At 36.3% G+C, this 18,337-nt stretch overlaps 1 protein-coding gene across 1 annotated transcript in view; it reads right to left on the bottom strand.

Moving 5' to 3' along the window:
* ubac1 (UBA domain containing 1) overlaps window positions 1-17,864 on the bottom strand; it is a 62,070-nt gene extending 44,206 nt beyond the window's left edge. The window contains exons 1-4 of the mRNA XM_028810198.2: window positions 17,480-17,864; window positions 12,384-12,504; window positions 8,475-8,548; window positions 5,524-5,631 (exon numbers count right to left, since the gene is read on the bottom strand). Of these exons, the coding sequence (XP_028666031.1) occupies window positions 5,524-5,631; window positions 8,475-8,548; window positions 12,384-12,504; window positions 17,480-17,617 (441 nt within the window). The 5' untranslated portion in view covers window positions 17,618-17,864. The remainder of the gene's footprint in view (window positions 1-5,523; window positions 5,632-8,474; window positions 8,549-12,383; window positions 12,505-17,479) is intronic.
* Window positions 17,865-18,337: the final 473 nt, after the last annotated feature.

The following is an 18,337-nucleotide window of genomic DNA, read 5'->3' on the forward strand; positions in this document are numbered from 1 at the left end:
GAGATTGTATGGAAATAAATTGCTTTTCTTTAAACTTTTCAGTATTGGAAAGAAAGCTACAGTAACTTTGTATAATAGTATTTATTGCAGTGTGGCCCGCTGACGAACGTATAGCAGTCGAAGCAGCCCACCAATGGTAGTGAGTTTGACATGTCTGATTTAGATAGTGGCTTTCATCCTCCCCAGATATGCATCCTATGATCATGGTGTCATCCGCATACTTAATAATGGAGCAGTGGTCATTGTTCTGTCTCAGGTCACTTGTGTACAGAGTAAACAGTAATGGTGATAAGACACACCCCTGTAGACTTCCTGTGTTTGAATGAATGGCTATTGAAAAAGTGTCCTGAACTTTAACTGTCTGTGAACGATTTAAAAGAAAGTTCTGAATCCATAGTGTGATAAATGGGTTTACATTCATACTGTTTAATTTCCCAATCAGTATATGAGGCTGTATAGTATTGAACGCTGAAGAAAAATCCAAAAATAGTGCTCTGACATATGAACCAGGCTGATCAAGAAAGGTATAGATTTGATGTAAGATAACAAGCAGAGCATCTTCCACACTTCTGTTTGCATAATAAGCAAACTGATTGTTGTCTTGAAAAGACTTCGTCTCTGTCATTAAAATGTTTTTCACCAAATGTTCAAAGCATTTCATTGGAATAGATGTAAGTGCCACTGGTCTATAGTCACTTAAACAGCTTGGCCTAGAAACCTTAGATACAGGGGTAATGATTGATTGTTTCCACAGATTAGGTACAATACCACAGGTCAGAGACCAGTTAAAAAGCAAATGAAAAACTGGGGAGAGCAGCTTAGAGCAAGACTTTAATTACTACAAGTTACAAGCATAAAGTGGTTCTACGAGAATTAACAGGAGCAAAAGCAATTATCTTTAAGGAAAAAACAATTGAATATAACCAATGAGGACAGCTCTTATCCATCAACATGTAGTGAAACAACTGTGTAAAAGATATTTTTATTCTTCTCTGAGTTACACACTTTTTCAATATTGTAAGTACACTGTACTGCCCAGTTTTTATTAATTACAAAGTGACCTTGCAGGTTTGTGCTTTTTCGATCAGTAAAACACAGAGTGAAGATGCTTTCTCAGCATGGCTCATCATATGGTAGATGAGAAAACCAACCAACATACTATTAAACAGAATGAAATAATCCTGTTTGTTAAAAATAAGAAATCCCATGTTCATGCACCAAATTTTCTTTTAGCACTTTTTTGTATAATCACATTAAACAAATCCAACATTTTACTTTTAAATTCACTTAACATAACCATTAATTTAACCACTTTTGTTAAAGTAAGGGTTTGTATTATTTTGATGAAGAATTTGACTATCTAGTTTGAATCTTTCCTGTACTTTACAAATAACTGAAATGTTCATATTTAGGTTCATTCTGTTTTAATATAGAGAGTTGCTGGCTTGCTAAGCTTGATGTTATGAAATAATAAGTACATTGATATGTTGGTAGTTATTAGACTGATGTCATTCTTGGACATCAAATATATTTCTCTTTGGAAGTAAATGAAAACAAACAAATACAGAACATTTTCATTCAAGTGAATATGCACACAAAGCTTCCAATCAAAACCAAGCAGCATTACATATGTTACAAAATAGGTCATAAAAATATTACAGAAGTTCATTTATTTCATTAAGCTGGATTTGACTGGTAAATAATCAAACACAAAAATATTCTAGGGTTAAAACTGCTTTAAAAGTGTGTATAAGTATTTTTTGCAAAACACTCTTCTCAAGAGCTAAAAAGAAATAATTAAACATGTTTACTTCAAATTCTTACCTAGGATGTTTGTTGTCTAGTTTAAGATTAAACACTACCAGACTTGCTGGACTGCAGGCAAGAATTGCTAATAGAAATGGTATGATAAAAGACTGTATGGAGAGGGTGGTGACTCATTTGGTGTTTTATAACACTTATATACACTGAACTTTTAACCCAGCCACAGTGGACGCATAAACCAGTGTGTTTCTTTGTGCCAGTCCCAAGTCCGGATAAATGGGGAGGGTTATGACAGGAAGGGCACCCTGTGTAAAATTTTACCAGATCAATATGTGGACAACAATACAGATTTTCATACCGGATCGGTCGAAGCCTGGGTTAACAATGACCGCCAACAGGGTGCTGGCAGAAATTGGACTACTGTTGGCTGAAGAAGAAGAGGGGGAAGGCATGTCCAGAGGCAGGAGGAGAGGAGGAAGGTTGATATATTGTGTGTGCAAGAGACTAAATGGAAGGGGAGTAAGGCCAGGTGGATCGGAGGTGGATTCAAATTGTTCTATCATGGTCTGGATGGGAGGAGAAACGGGGTAGGAGTAATTCTGAAGGAACAGTATATCAAGAGTGTTTTGAAGGTGAAAAGAGTATCAGACGGAGTGATGATTATGAAGATGGAAATTCAAGGTGTAATAATGAATGTTGTTAGTGCACATGCCCCACAAGTTTGGTGTGCTATGGATGAGAAAGAAGATTTCTGGAGTGAGTTGGATGAAGTGATGGACTGTGTACCCAAGTTGACAGAGAGTGGTGATTGGAGCGGATTTCAATGTGACATGTTGGTGAATTAAACCAATGAGATGAGGAGGTGATGGGTAGGTATGGTGTCAAAGAGAGGAATGCAGAAGGTCAGATGATGGTGGATTTTGAGAAAAGGATGGGCAATGGCTGTGGTGAATACGCATTTTAAGAAGAGGGAGGAACATAGGGTGATGTACAAGAGTGGAGGAAGATGCACACAGATAGGTTATATACTATGCAGGAGGGTCAATCTGAAGGAGTTTGAAGACTGCAAAGTGTTGGCAGGGGAAAGTGTAGTTAGGCAGCATAGGATGGTAGTCTGTAGGATGACGTTGGAGATCAAGAAGAGCAGGAGAGTGAGGGCAGAGCCAATGATCAAATGGTGGAAGTTGAAAAAGAAAGACTGTAAGGTTGAGTTCAGGGAGGAGTTAAAAAGTATGCAGAGTGTGTCTCTCCCCCAATGTTACTATACAATACGGAACAATGATGAACAATAACAAGTATTAATAATAAGCAAATTTAACATATAATTTTAGTATTCATTAATACTAATCAATAGTGTACTGCTTGTGTTTCAAACAGAGTAGATAATACTTGGTAAACTTAGTACTTCCTTAAAAAAGAAATACAGGAATAGGATGAACCTAGAAGCAGAACTGCACTGCCATGAAGCAGGCTCAGCCTTCACCTTGACTTTCAAGTTATTTTACAGTTTTTTGTTTATGTAACCTGTGAGTTATTTTTTTAACTTCTTTTGATCTGAGTTCATATGTAACTGTAAATTATATTTTTCAATATCAAACCAAACCCCTATAAAGTAATCATTAATTTAAAAAGTATTAGACTTAAATAAGAAAAATTATAAATACAGACCCACACAAGAAACTATTTAACCCCTCTTTAAAATCCCTGGATGCAATGTTGATGGTGGTTAAAAAAATAGCACCACTAGTTGTGCCAAGTGAAAGTTCAATACTTAATAACCTAGGATTTAAAAAATGGTAGTACTTAAAAACATTTCAATTCTTAGAAATGGTCCTCCAAAAAAAAAAAAGAATGAGAAACCCTTGTCTTAGAATCATCACATAACATTCAATCACAGACGTATTAACAGTTTGCTTTGAATAAAAGCTCTACTATTATTTACCATCATGCTGGGTAACTACTATTAGCAGTAATCATGATCAAATATCATGCTCTCCTTTACAGCAGTAAGTTTATATTAGTGGGAGGCTCTAACTAGGTGATACAACATTTGGCGCAGGGTCTTCTTGTTAAAAAGTTTGGGGACCATCACCTTAGACACATATTATATACTGTAAATGAGCACTGAAATAATACCCTTGATTCAGTTCAGCCACAGAGAGCATTTTGTAACTTGGAGTGATGTGATACCTATACAACAGCTTTCTTTTTTTGTCTTATTTTCAAGAAACTAAATTTGAGAAAATCTTTCATTCTTTTTTGTGAAGACAAATTAATAATGACCTTGTGTTTTTCCCAAAACTTTGATCATAAAAAAATGTCAAGAGAACGAACCAAGAAGGTCTGATGTCACAAAAGTTAATTCCAAAAATCCCCATAAAACCTAGATATAACAATACTGTTCAACCTAAAGTGAACTAATCAGATCCTTACACAAATATGAACAGGGGAATCTGCAGGTTAGCCATCTCAGGATTTACAGTTATTTTCTCATTCATAAAAACAACAGCTCCTCGGCACTATTCCTTTGTAGTGGATTTAAGAAAAGTAGAAGTTCAGTCTGCGCAAACAATGATCTATAGGAACCCAAAGCTATTGAAATAAAAAGTAATCGATTTTTCACAATACCAAAACAAAACCAACCTAAAAAAAGATTTTGTGTGTGTGTTTGTCTTTTTATATCTTTTTCTAACATGGTTACAAAAGCTTAATGGCATTCATCTTTCTGAGGTGGACAGCACAATGGTGCAGAGGTTACTGCTGCCTTATAACTCCAGGTTATAATCTCAGACTCGTCAATATCCGTGTCAAGTTTATGTGTTCTTTCGCTCACTGTGTGGGTTTATCTCTGGGAAACCTAGTCTTATTCCTACAACCCAAAAATGTATGAGTGTGACCTCAGGGAGACTTCAGTCTTATCCAGAGGTGGTTAACCTCTAAGTACTAAATGAAGCTGGGAAGGGTTCCTGCATCACACAACCACACCCTGGAATAAGGAAATTTTTGGAAATGGATTGATGGGTTAGAAATTTCAGAGGTAATCCTACTGTTAAAGGTTTAGTAACAATACACTGCTTAAATGAATTATACCTAAGCATTGGCCATATTCCACTTGTGTGATGCAGATGCAATGAAAGAAGGTACAAGATTATGTCATGTATTGTTAAAAGCATCCAGTATATATTCTCCAAATCCAAACAAGTAGAGAGGATGTTCTCAAATACCAGGCAGGTTAAACACATCGCCTGCTGGTTTGCACAAAAACATGCAACTATCAAGGGATGCAACTTTGGTCAGAGACAGAAAATATTAAAATTTACCTTACATTGTATTTTTGTTCATCACACTTGCCAGTAGGAATTAAATAAACAAAAAGTGGAGACAACCACAGTCACACATAAGTAACAAAACTGTTTAATCTCACTACTTGAAAAAATTCATACCACTGTTCTGTATATATCCAAAATCCTTAAACACAACTAAAGTAAAAATTCCCATCCAACTATAATCCCGGTCACAGAACCCCTTTAAAAACAACAGACACGGTAATGAGACAGTGAAAACATGTTATTTTAAAAACCTAGAGTATATAAAATTAAAAGAAATTAAGTCATAAAAGAATTGTCCAAAAACAGCAACATAATGTTGCATCAATTGTAGATTGTAGTTTTGCCCTGTGCAACAAACTGTAGAGAGGAAAGTGAAAAGAGGAAGCATTTTTCAGAATTGTTAAAATTATGCATTTATAGACGGACTTACATCGCGCATGCTGTGTTGTGTGACAGTCCGATCAGAATGCTGTATAGGTAGTGCAGATGTTGCCTTTAAGACTGCATCCTTATCAGGAGCTTTCTGCTCTTGCTTTTTCTGTATTAAAAAATAAGTAAGGAAATAATGAGCAAGAATGTCAAAATATTTCTTAAATATTACAGATCTATTAAATAGTTAAAAACTAGCCTAAACTGCATTAAATAATAAAACCACTCAAATGTATGCACTGCCAGCTTCCAGTCCTACAACAACAACATTACTATACAGGTTGTGCACTTACATTTCTGCAATGCGTTCTGCAAAGATATCTCTTTCACAGCATAGGAGTTATAGATCTTCAATTGGGGTCAGATGATCCCCTATGTATTTTAAAATGGACTTGCAGGCATGCAACTCTATCACTGACAATGCAACACACTTGATTGAAAAGGAGAGGAAGGACAGAGGCACCTTAGTTAATTTTACCAATATGAACATGTCACTTTAACTCAATCAAACACGAATACTGTTTACTGGTTTTAGAAAATAAGATAAAATGTCAGAGAAAAGCAACCTAAGCATTTAAAAGTGTGACTCTGTTTGTTTTCACATCATTTGTTCATGATATCAAAGTTAAGAACCAATATAACATGATGAGGAACAGATGATTACATAGAATGAAAACCTAGCTGCTTTAACAACTCACTGTTATCTAATACAACTAGGGGGCTCCGCCCCCTGCTCGCTTCGCTCGCCAACCCCTGGTGTTGGGAAATGACAAAGAGTGTGATGTATGAATGAGATGTAGAATAGTGTGAAGGTGTAGATGATGCATATAGAAAGCAAACAATAAAGTGTGTGGCACAGTGTAAAGGTTTATTGGAAAATTTCTTTGTAAACGCCGTTTAAGTGTAAAAGGTAATTACAGGTCAGAACTTGTAAGGTCAATGAAGATGGTCATTGTCGTGATCAGAGTCAACTTTGTCAGAGCTTAGAAAGAGTTGTGTCTCTCCAGGAAGTAATGCAATGACTTGGGTATTTATGTTTTACACATTAATATTTTTTGGACATAATATAGTGCGTTGTGTTAAAAGAGGCATTTGGTCTAATGAGATTGCTGTTCCAAATATCTCTGTAACTAAGTCGTCTCAGATAAAGGCTTGAGGAATTGTAATAATATCTGGGTGAAGTCTATCTGTATTGGTGAGTGTACCATCTCCCAGTTGTAATAACCAATTGTTATGATCTGGATCTGGACATCGCATGTTTTGTACTAACTGTATCTTTTGAAAGCAATGTTGAGTAAGTGACTGGATGCCATTGTACATTCATCAATAATTAACAGTTTTGCAAGACGGATGTCACGTGCAGTGCTACTGTTCATGTTCATAGTGGATACCGATTTGTAGGATCTAATGCAGTTCATAAAGTTTTTACTTTCAGGTACATCGTTAGTTAGAAGCTTCTGTAGATATTCAGGATATGAATGTAAAGGAGGCAGTCTAATTTGATCCTTTTGACAACAACGTGTAAATGTATTACTTGTATTGCCAGTTGTTTCTTCAGGGAAGTTAAGTGAATGACAATGATTGCAAATGACATTCATTAATCCGAATGAATTTTCCTGAATAGTGGACTCATTATTGAACGTGTTGTCAGCTAACTGGCGTAAGCGTTTAGCAGGTGTCTGTCATTGATGTACGTGACGTGTATGTTTTGCTTGTGCCGTTTGAGAGGCGCGTCGTTGTATGTCCAGTATTTGGGATGTGTTGTTTTAGAGCTGTAATCGATTTGCCTGTGCTGTGTGAGAAGCCCGTTGTAGTTTACGGCGTGCATTGTTTGTATTGAGCCTTGCCCGTTGTTGTATGTAGGTCAGTTGAGCTTTCTCTTTTTGGAGCCTTGCCTGCTCGTTTTCCGGCATTCCAGATGCACGGTGTAGACGTCTCCGTTTATTTATTTTGTCCCTTCGCTGTTGTTTCTGTATGTCTGAGACGGGAGGTGTTTCGTTTTGAACCCGTGCCTGTATCGATGCAGCACTACGTTCATGTTGTACCCGTGATCGTGAATTCATGACTTGTTTGTTCTTCAGCGTTAGATATATGGATAAGTAATAAGGAGGATCGCACTCACTGTTAATATGGAGACTTTTCTGCGGTTGAACGTTTAATAGTGCCTCATTGTAATGAGATCCACCTATGCTGCATAGTGTGAATTGTGTTTGGTCCCGTTATCCAAGCCGTATCGTTTTGTACCCGTGATCGTGAATTCATGACTTGTTTGTTCTTCAGCGTGAGAAATATGGATAAGTAATAAGGAGGATCACACTCACTGTTAATATGGAGCCTTTTCTGCGGTTGAACGGTTAATAGTGCCACATTGTGATGAGATCCACCTATGCTGCATAGTGTGAACGTGTTGAGATGACGTATGTTTAATAGGGACGGTTCATTTAGAAATGGGGCTTTGTGTGTCATTTGTTATTTATGTTAGTGTGGTCGTGGGTCTGAATCGTCATTTTTGTGTACGTTTCGTGTGCTATGTCCGTAGTCTGTCCCGTTTTGTGTCCAATGGGTTTTGTGTGGTGCTCGCGGCTTCTTTTTTTTTGTGTGGTAGGGGCTTGTTGAATCCTCCTCTTTGTGTGTGTCCTGTTTCGTGTGCAATGGGTTTCGTGCACAGCGCCGGCATCTGACTCCTTTTTTCTGTGGTCTGACTCCTTTTTTCTGTGCGCGGTGCCTCATGTCTTCTTTTAGGTTGCATTCCATCTGGTTCCCGTTGCTTGCGTGGGGGGGGGAATTGATTTGTGGGGCGCCTGCGCAGTACGTCTTTTGCGTCCACGGCCCACTGCCGGATGTCCCTGCGTCCATCTGGTTTATCATTCTCGGTTAGTAATGTGGATGCTACAAGTTAACAAACTATTACATGTGCTCAAGTCAACAAAAAGAAGAAAGGATACTTGTTACCTTTTCATCAACAGACACATCAACCATTTTGGGAGGAGGAGGTGGCGCTCGTTTTTTTATTAAAAGCAGCACATCTGCAAAAAAAATATCAATTATAAAACATAATTATATTTTAGTATAAAAGTACATTTTTTATTTATGATTATTCAGCTTGTCAAGAGATTTCTAATAACTTGTTCTAATATTGCACTAAAGCCAAATGTAGTGGCAACAATCAGCCACTCTTTTCGATTTCTTAGTAACGCTATAGAAAAGACAGATGCCTTATTGGAACAAATTTGCAAAATGCAATCAGAAGCATACTTTTAATATTCTTGCTTGAATATTAAAATGTCTATACATTTTACTTTACATAAAATTAATGGAAAAAAAGACATGCAGGCAAAAAATGAATGCTTAGAGGTCTGGTCTGAGCTAACATTTTGAGTAACTTTGTTGCTCAATTACTTTCTACTCAGCAAAGTCAATTTGTAGTTTCATTTGTGCTCAGTATAACAGATGTCACAGCCTCCTACATGAAACAGAAACACTGTTACAAATGTTGTCTATTCGTCAATACATCTATTCATCCATCTTGGAACCTGCTTAATCCAAAAGTCCCAGATTCTATACCGTTAGGATTTTGTCAAAGACAGGAATCAACCCTGGATGTAATATCAGTGTATCCCAGAGCACTTCCATACACACACACACACTGTGAAAACCTGTACTGCAGTTAAATTAATCAATATTTCTGACCTTATTTGGAAGAAATGTATGTCATTTTCTCCGAACCAAAGAAGAAAATGATCATCCAGACTGTTATCAGCTACAAGTCCAGAAGCCATCTGTGATTGTATGGGATTCTGCAGTGCACTGAGCAAGAGTAATCTGTACTTCTGTGATGGTACCATTAACACTAAAAAGTACATACAGATTTTGGAGCAACATATGCTGCATTCAAAATGACATCTCTTTCATGGACAGCCATACACATTCAGCAAGACAATGTAAAACCACATTCTGTGTGAATTACAAAGGCAAGGCTACATAGGAAGAGGGTGCAGATGCTTGACTGGGCCACCAGCAGTCTTGACTGGTCCTCAATTGAGAATGGGTGGTGATTTTGCAACTGTGGCATAAAATGCAACAACAAAGACTCCAAGCTTTTGCACACCTTAAGATTTTTTTACAAGAAGAAATGGAAAAAACTGAAACAGTAAATAAATTATTATTAAGTGTTGTGAGAAGGAAAGGCAAAGTCACAACACTGTAAATTTTTAACTTTCCAAATTGTTTTTGGAATATGTTGTAAAATCAAAATAAAAATATGGGTTTAGTTTTAAAAAAAACAATATAATTCATTAATTGCAACATCACATAATGGGCTGTTATATTGTTTTCAGGTCAAAGATCATTCATCATCATTTACTAATCACTGCTTTCTACTTTTATTTGCATTTTCACAATCATCTAACCCTAACTCTTTCTTTTTCCGACATGGTGTTGTATATAATTGTGTGAGGCACAATGATCAAAGTTTCAGCTGAAGGATGGTGGCATGTTTGCAGCAATAGATATGATCATGCATGGGTCAGACTTGAGAAGATCAATCCATTCCATTATTTCAAATAAAAACATGCATTATTTTGTGCCAAAAAAATGTATACATGGCATGATAGCATAAGGCATAGTCTCAGTGCACCCTGTCAATTTGCTAGTCTCCTAATACTTGTTTACCAAGCTGCAGACCTTTTGACTAATCATTGTTGAACATATTCAACTAGGCTTCACAAAATCCTGTGAGGTTCAGCTTAAGGACAAAAACATTGAGATGTGGTACAAAGACATGTTTTATTAATAGTGTCTGAAAAGTGTGCTGCAAAAGAAGGATTTCTGCAGCTGCACATTCTCCATTACACATGCACTTTTGTTAAAGTCATTATTGCTAAGTAACTGAACTGTGGCATCAACAAAAAAGAGCAAATATTTTGATTATTTCACTTCTATTGAACACAAAATAAATAATATAAAGTCTCAGCTCAGTTTTTCACTAAATTTCCAAGTGACTTTACAAAGCAGAAAAATGAATCCTCACATTTACTCGATGCACCAATGAGAACTTATATGTTATCTGCAGTCCAGAAACACTGCGTACCTCAGCTAGTTATTTATATTTCACATTTGAGTGACACGTCTATACTTGGCAGTGCCAACAGACTCATTACATTAACCTGCTGTCCTTTAGAAGAGTGACTGTGCACCTGTTGAGCAGAGTTATTTTTAATTGCACCTCATTTCAGCCCTCCTGTAAGGAATATCAGTGTGCCCAAGGGACATGATCATTGAGTTTTACTTCTTTATTACTATCTCAAAATTATGTTATTTATGTTTGTCAACAGACCACAGACATCAAAAAGATTTCATACAGCAGGTGGCACAAGACCACAAAAAAGACAGCTGCCATTACTGCAGCCATGCATTGATTTGAAAACAGCATAAAGTTATAATGAAAACCATTTGTGCAGTAAACTCAGAAAAATGAGTTTTAATTGTTAAAGTTCACCTAAACATCTTGTTAAAATTATAACGTACACTATAGTTATTAGGAAAACACTTACTGGTCAGCTAAGGCTTCCTAGACAAAAATTTAAAGAACCCTACAATTTAAGAGCTAAAGGTTAGCACTAAACAAACATTCAGGATATTATTACAATGAAAGAACAAAAACACCCTTAAATGAACAGAAAGGAAGAGACTTATCCAGTTAATGGCCTATGATAGGGAGTAATGTATGCTATTCTGTACCAGGCTAGTAAAAATTAGGACAGCCTAGCTAAGGATTGCTAAAGGTCTAAACCAACTTTAGCAAGGAAAACAAAGTTTGAGGAAGAAGGAGTGAAGGATTTGATTATGCCTACGCCACCACCACCTGATCAAGGCACCATGCCGTCCTTACATCAATGGATCGAAGGCCAGATGTCCACATGACCATCATCATCTAATTCTTCCACGTGAAGCTTGAAAACCATGAGGACTGATTTAGATCATTTTTGTTAGGTAGAATGCCCAGTGGGGTCAGGGTGGTCTTGTGGCCTCGGAACCCCTGCAGATTTTGTTTTTTTGTTCTTCTCCAGCCCTGTGGAGTTTGTTTTTGTTTTTTTTTTCTGTCCTCCTGACCATTGGACCTTACTTTATTCTTTGGCAATTACTTTGCATTGCCTAATCTTATTTTTATAATTTTCTGTTTTCTTTCTTCATCTTTTAAAGCACTTTGAGTTACATAATTTGTACGAAACATGGTATATAAATAAATGTTGTTTTTATCTTTAAAAGGTGCAATGGTGAAACATCCCTATAAAACAGACGATGGAGCCTATAGTTGTACCTTCCCGGAAACAGCTTGTTTTGGGAGAGTACCAGTTCATTTCCATATTTTACTTCTATGTCTTCATAAACATAAGTTACATTACAGACTGCCTGTATGTACAGTATGTAATGGTCAGGCAACAGAGATATAGCATTTCTAATAGTATGCAAAAGAGAGCACTACTAATTAACAACTTGCTTCTTAAAATGTTGCCAGCCTCATGCATAATGTCCCAGGACTTATAATTATAAGTGAGGCTTTTCAAAATGAAAATAAATTAAGCATATTTGGTAGAGGTAACTACTCTTTAGCAACAGGAAAGCAATGGAAAACAGAGAGATGTTTGAATGAAGAATGGAAAGAAGAGGAAATAAGAAACTTTAATTGGGTATTGTTTTTTCAACTCGGGCAAATTCTGCAATGTTTAAAAATGGTCCTTTATTGTGAATATTATGAAATGTGTACAACCGGCCTGATCGTGGCAAGGCTGAGTTATAACGAGTATATCCATTACAGAAAGGTTCTGAGATTAAAAGAACTTGACAAGAGAATTAGCTTACCTTTGTCTCGAATATTTTCTTCGGCTACAGTTTTAGTGTCCATTAGCACTCTTTCAGAAGCAGCATGGATTAGTTTGTGATGGGTCACAGTCTTTGGGTCTTCAAGACTTCCGTGTGCACACTAGAAATAACAGAGTCATTACTTTATATTTAGTAAAATATCTCACCTTATTTATCAAAAGTCAAACTCTAAACTATGGAGTAGCTAAAATATATTATTATAACATATACCTGATGACACAAATGCCAAACCATAAAAGAGTAAAAACCAACCTTTCAAAATAAATCACTATCTGATAAAACTGATTAAGATTCTATCATACTGTGGGCACAAACATTTTCTTTCATTAAAACATCTATTCATCAGTTGCCAGAACCGAACAAGATACTTTTAAATTATACGAGGGGGTCCTTGCTTCGCTTGCCAACCCCCAGGCAGGCACTACGCGCTAGCCACTTTGCGGATCTGCCGCTCGCATATAGGGAAGCGGATGTACAATTTAAACAGATTGTTATTTTCATGGGAATTGTTACATATGCACAATAGAACTATTTTACATTACAGCAAGTAATTAACCATAGTAAAAAATAGTACAACGTAATAAATTAAGAAAATTATGTTTCATGTTGGGTTAGAGGTATTCGTTGCGTTATACGTTTTTGCTATGTTTGGCTTTGAAATGAACACGGAAATACTTTTTAAACTTATGCTATTACTGTTAAACTTCAGTAGAAACAATTTTGATTCCGTGTTTGGGCTTACATTGTGACAACGCAACATATAACTGCCCATGACTGAATATCATTTCTTTCTGTGTAATAAATAAAACGACTTTTTCAAATGTTTGTCCCTGTGATTTGAGAAACTGCAAATGTTTTAATACGAATGGCATATCAAGATCTCCTTTGGTGTCTAATGTTATCCGCTGAAGATGTACTACATTACCTTTCTTGTTCTTCGACCAATTTTGAATACAACTAATCTTGTCCTATTGCATAGCCCATCACTCAGACATAAATTACGCAATAACATTACGATACATCCTTCTTCCAACAGTAATTCGGCCGGTGGAAGACTGGACGGTGTCAACGGTTGTAGATATTCTACGGGATAATTGTAAGTTGATGTTTTCATTTCTGCACCATCACCACCAACTGTTTCAGCATAGTCTATTGATATGCATTTAACCAATTTGCCATGTAACCGATAGACAATTTTCAAGTTAATTCTTATGACTTCATCATTTCTCTGTGTTAGGATTGCCCCTGTATTCATTTCTTCTGTTGATAACCCTTCGGGATGAAATTCTTCAATATGATTTGGACATAATAAGTCTTCTTTTATTGGGGAACTTAAAGTGAGGAAAATGTAAAAATGTAAAAGAGCTGAGAGCACAGGAACTGTGTCTGACAAAAGCATTCACACAAATGAGAGATGAGAGGACTTGAAAAAATCTCTTCACAAATGTCTTGTCTAGCGGGACTTGAAACAAAATCTCTTGGCAAAAGTCTTGTCTCAAAATTTTCTTTTATAGTAGAGAGAAGTTTTTGGATGTTGAGGTAATGCTGAGTCACTGTTAAAAGGTTGGGGTAGCATATGCCTTCTGTATATTTATTTACTGCTTAAGATATTGCGCAAACTACTATTAGGAGGACAATGCTTCAGGACAAAAAATGTAATTTTGAAGAAACATAAAAATGTAGTAGAACACTGCTGCCTTGCCGATTCCATGTCCATGGTTCAAATCCTGTGCTTAGTAGAATTTTTACTCAAGGTATTTTGGCATTCCTCCCATGTCTAAGACAAGGGGAAACAGCAGATTCTAAATATTAGCAAATTTCAGTAGCAGTATGTGAATGTATACTTAGATAAAATGCTTTGGTCCCCCAAGACCCTGAGTTAGGAAGGTTTGAATATTTCATGTAATAAAGGTTTCAGATTTATTCAGATTAAAAGTCATGAAATTAATAAATCTGTGTATCATTACACATAGTATAACAAAGCAGCTGGCAATGAGAGTATTGCATGGAATAAGAGAAGGGAACTTCGCAACTTCATGAAATCTTACACTGCAACCAGCAGATCTTGTCCTTGTGCAATCATGGGCAATTCAAGTACACACCATACAAACTATTTGTGGTGTATGTCTAAGGCAGATTTACTGACAAATGTGATGGAAATTAAGTATCAAAGGAACCCAGAGGAAGCAAATAATTTACCAAGGAAAACTTCTGAACATGTTCTCACCAGGACTAAAAATGCAAAAAATAAAATTACCATCAATCCTATAGGACACTATTATGATTACAACAACATCACTTATTTCTACAGCACATTTTCATACACAGGGTGTATATCAAAGTTTTTTAACAAAATGTCAAAGAAATAATTCCAGGAAAAGAAAGAGGATACCAGTAATTGAGATTTAAATATTTTACATTACAATTTGCACTTTGTCGAAATATATCTAAATGAGTGTTATAAATTCTCAGGTTTCGATGTAAGTTCCTGCATACTACATATAAAAACAATAAACAGACCATTAATGTGTTGTTTTCGCAATAAATTATTTCTTAATCCTTCATATAGTTATCAAAACTGCCTTTTTTTTAATCAATTTTCAAATTTTGCAGGCTATGCCTTAAATGAGGCACATTTGCAAACCCAGCCCCTGGATGAACATAATAAGCACCTGTTAAAAACATATCTCAAAGCACCTTGAGGCTGTTGGGATACCCTTTTATATTTCTCCTAGATCCACACTTGTACCGACCTTACCAACAATGAAACAGCCATAGTTTTATTGGACTAATAGCTTTCACATAGCCTTTTGGACTAACAGTAATGCTCGGCTTCTTGGGTTACATTTTTAAATTTTGTTCTCTGCAGTTTGTTAGCTGTACTTTCCTGTTGATCACTCAAGATTGTATTTTATTTTTTCTAGATAGAGGTATGTTCTAAATAATGAAGTACAGTAAACTAATCATCACAATAAGACTTTTCATACATTCAAATGTTCCATTTGTGAAACACGTAAAAAAAAAAACACACTTGTCTGATTTAAATAAATGAGAGGCTGGCTGTGTCTTTTAAGTGTTACAGTCTTTGGCAGCTAGTAGAAGGGACTGATGGACGTGTGTGCTGTTTTTGACCTATCCAGGCCAATTTCACTTCAACACATCAATTTATATCACATAGTGATTTGGCCAATTATGTACATGTGAAGAATATTCATAATTCTGCATGAAGCAGCAATCAACTTTAAGATCAGTCCTGAAGTTTAGAGATTAGAAAGCCACACTATTCATGTAGTTAACGCTTCCATTAAAAAAATGGTTACACGAAGCAGTTTATATTTAAAAGGGAAAAAGCTGCTCTTTCTAATTGGACACAATACTGTCCATTTCACTGATAGCAACAGAGGCCATCCACCAAAACTAAGAATGAGCTATACCTAGAAATGATGTGCATATAGTACATCCTGTAATGTTGCACACAGAGCCAATGAAATAAGGCTTAGAAGCATGCAGTATTTTAAATTCAATTTTGAAAATTCAAACCATAATTCACAGACGGAAATAAACACCATGTAATGCAAGTCATACTTCTTATATATTCAATTTTCAGTTTTCTTTCCATAACCTTTTGTTACATTTCAATTACGTTTGAACTAGTATTCTTATTTATTACAGCAGAGGTGATCTGTAAATTTTGATTAGGGGAATATGTAGGCAGCAGAACTATCTACAGCATAATCAGCAATGAATGTAGCCCAGGTGAACTGATGTGCTTTCTTCAGAACAACTTGAGTACTTTGATGGTGTAAAAGTACAGAAACTAGTTGTGTATAGTGCTATAATAAAAAGGTAACTAGTGTAACAGATAAAATCATGTACCCAATTTTAAAACATCAAAACTACTATGCTTAGTTGGCTTGAAAAAAAGAACAAGTGACAAAGAGAGCGCTCTTCATACTTACTCCCAACTTATTTCTTACAAAAACATGTTATTATATTTCTTTTAAAACATCCTAAACATCAGTGAACTAGTACACCTGGCTCAGTTGTTTCCCCTTCACAAACAGTTGCCAGGAACATTAAACAACAGCCTTTGAATAAAACAAACTTTGACAATAAGAATAAATCATTTTTTGGAAAAGGGAATACTATTTTAAGAACAATTAATTTTACTAGTCAAATATGATAAATACCACTCAGTTGTGTATCAGGGTGATATCATTCCTAACTTGGAACTGAAATGCAATCCCATAGATGGTGCTTTCAGGACTTTGTTCTTATTTAGGTGACTACACTTACCAAACAGAGGAAAGCATGCAGCACCACAAACATCATACCAACTTATATTCTGCTTTCAGAAGGAGGAATTACACTCTGCATGTAGATAATACTGAAACATAGGAATGATGAGCCAAAAAATGTTTTAAACCTCTACCTCTTAACTTTTGCATAAAATGTAATTCATGATGACAGAGTCTATTTCAGGGAACTTCACAGAATCCAATAATGCCATTCAGTTATGCCTTTAATTCTGATTCTCCCTAACTCCACCAGGCACTGGGTTTCGTGTACTAATTGTGAAAAACAAAATTCTTCAGATGCTGTTTCTCTCAGAATTTTTTTTTTCATCTCCTAACACATTTTATGATATACACTGAAAAAATACTGATAAAAATCAGTAATATATCAAACATTGATTTACATAACACGGTCTTAGAAGGTTTTCGTAATTTTAATGTAATGATTTAATCACTTTGATTTTATAATGTAAAGTAGCCAAACGATTGTTGATTTGTCACGTTAAATTATACTATATAAAAAAATGAAAGGCATCTCGACTGACAAGTGTATCCAGCTCTTTCATTTGGAAAAATTCTCTGGCCGGCCCAGAGTATCGGGCTGGTCTTAAACACTACCGTCCTGAATATTTATTAGCAGACCCCATGTCTGGCGAACGTCTCAACCAGGATCAAGTATAAATAGCACCGGTCTATAAATATTCGCGTCAGGGGCCTGGTCTGATGTAACCAGTGTATTCAGTTTACTTTTTTTACAATAAAAATATGAAATACACATACGTGCTTCAAGCACTTTTCTTTGAGTTTTTCCACAGTAGTGTCGTCCGCAACCTCCTCCAGCCACTCGCATCCCTCCATGGTACAGATGTGGACTTTAAGTGTCTTCCCTGAGAAGATCTTCTCCTCCTGTACGAACATCGTGTCCCCCGATCCAGCAGCTTGGTAGAACTGCCGCCCGCCTGCCTTCTGCACTGTCCACGCCTGGCCCCGCTGGTCACTCTCTCATGTTTATTCGCCGTCGGCAGGATGTCCCCGCTCGCTTTCCTCAATGTTCATCAGGCCACTTGTGCTCCTCGGTATAGGTTCGCTGTTTTCCTTAACAATCCTTACAAGACTGAACTGTCAACTTCGACCAGAGTGTGTGGGGATAAGCATTGTGGGAAATGAAGTCATCTCCACCTTCACGCAGTTAACGAGCAAGTGACATAAAACGGCGTCCGCCGAGGACATCATGGGAAATGTAGTATTGTTCTTCGCCAAGCGCGTAGGTTGCGACGTCCGGCTAAACGCCTGGTACGAAGGCTTTATTAGTATATTCTAGAGCCTACATATTTTCGCTAATGCATAATGTTCGACGACTTACAAATTAATTAGACTGGAACAAATTAGCTTCTTTGTGTTTAGCTTCTTATTCATTAATCTGTACACATAACTGAGGTTTTAGAAGGGTGAAATCCCTGTGCTCATAGATCATTAGGCGATCGTGAGAAATTTACGTTTGAAGTTTCAGACTGTAGTTTCTCACCCGATCGAGGGTGTGAAAACAGTTACCAAATATGGTTCCTATAAAATATATTCAAATGGTTCTAAAATTGGAAGATTTTTCATTCGTGCACTTTTAACATAAGTACATTCAAC

The sequence above is a fragment of the Erpetoichthys calabaricus genome, chromosome 9, assembly GCF_900747795.2.
Source record: "Erpetoichthys calabaricus chromosome 9, fErpCal1.3, whole genome shotgun sequence".
Taxonomy (NCBI): domain Eukaryota; kingdom Metazoa; phylum Chordata; class Cladistia; order Polypteriformes; family Polypteridae; genus Erpetoichthys; species Erpetoichthys calabaricus.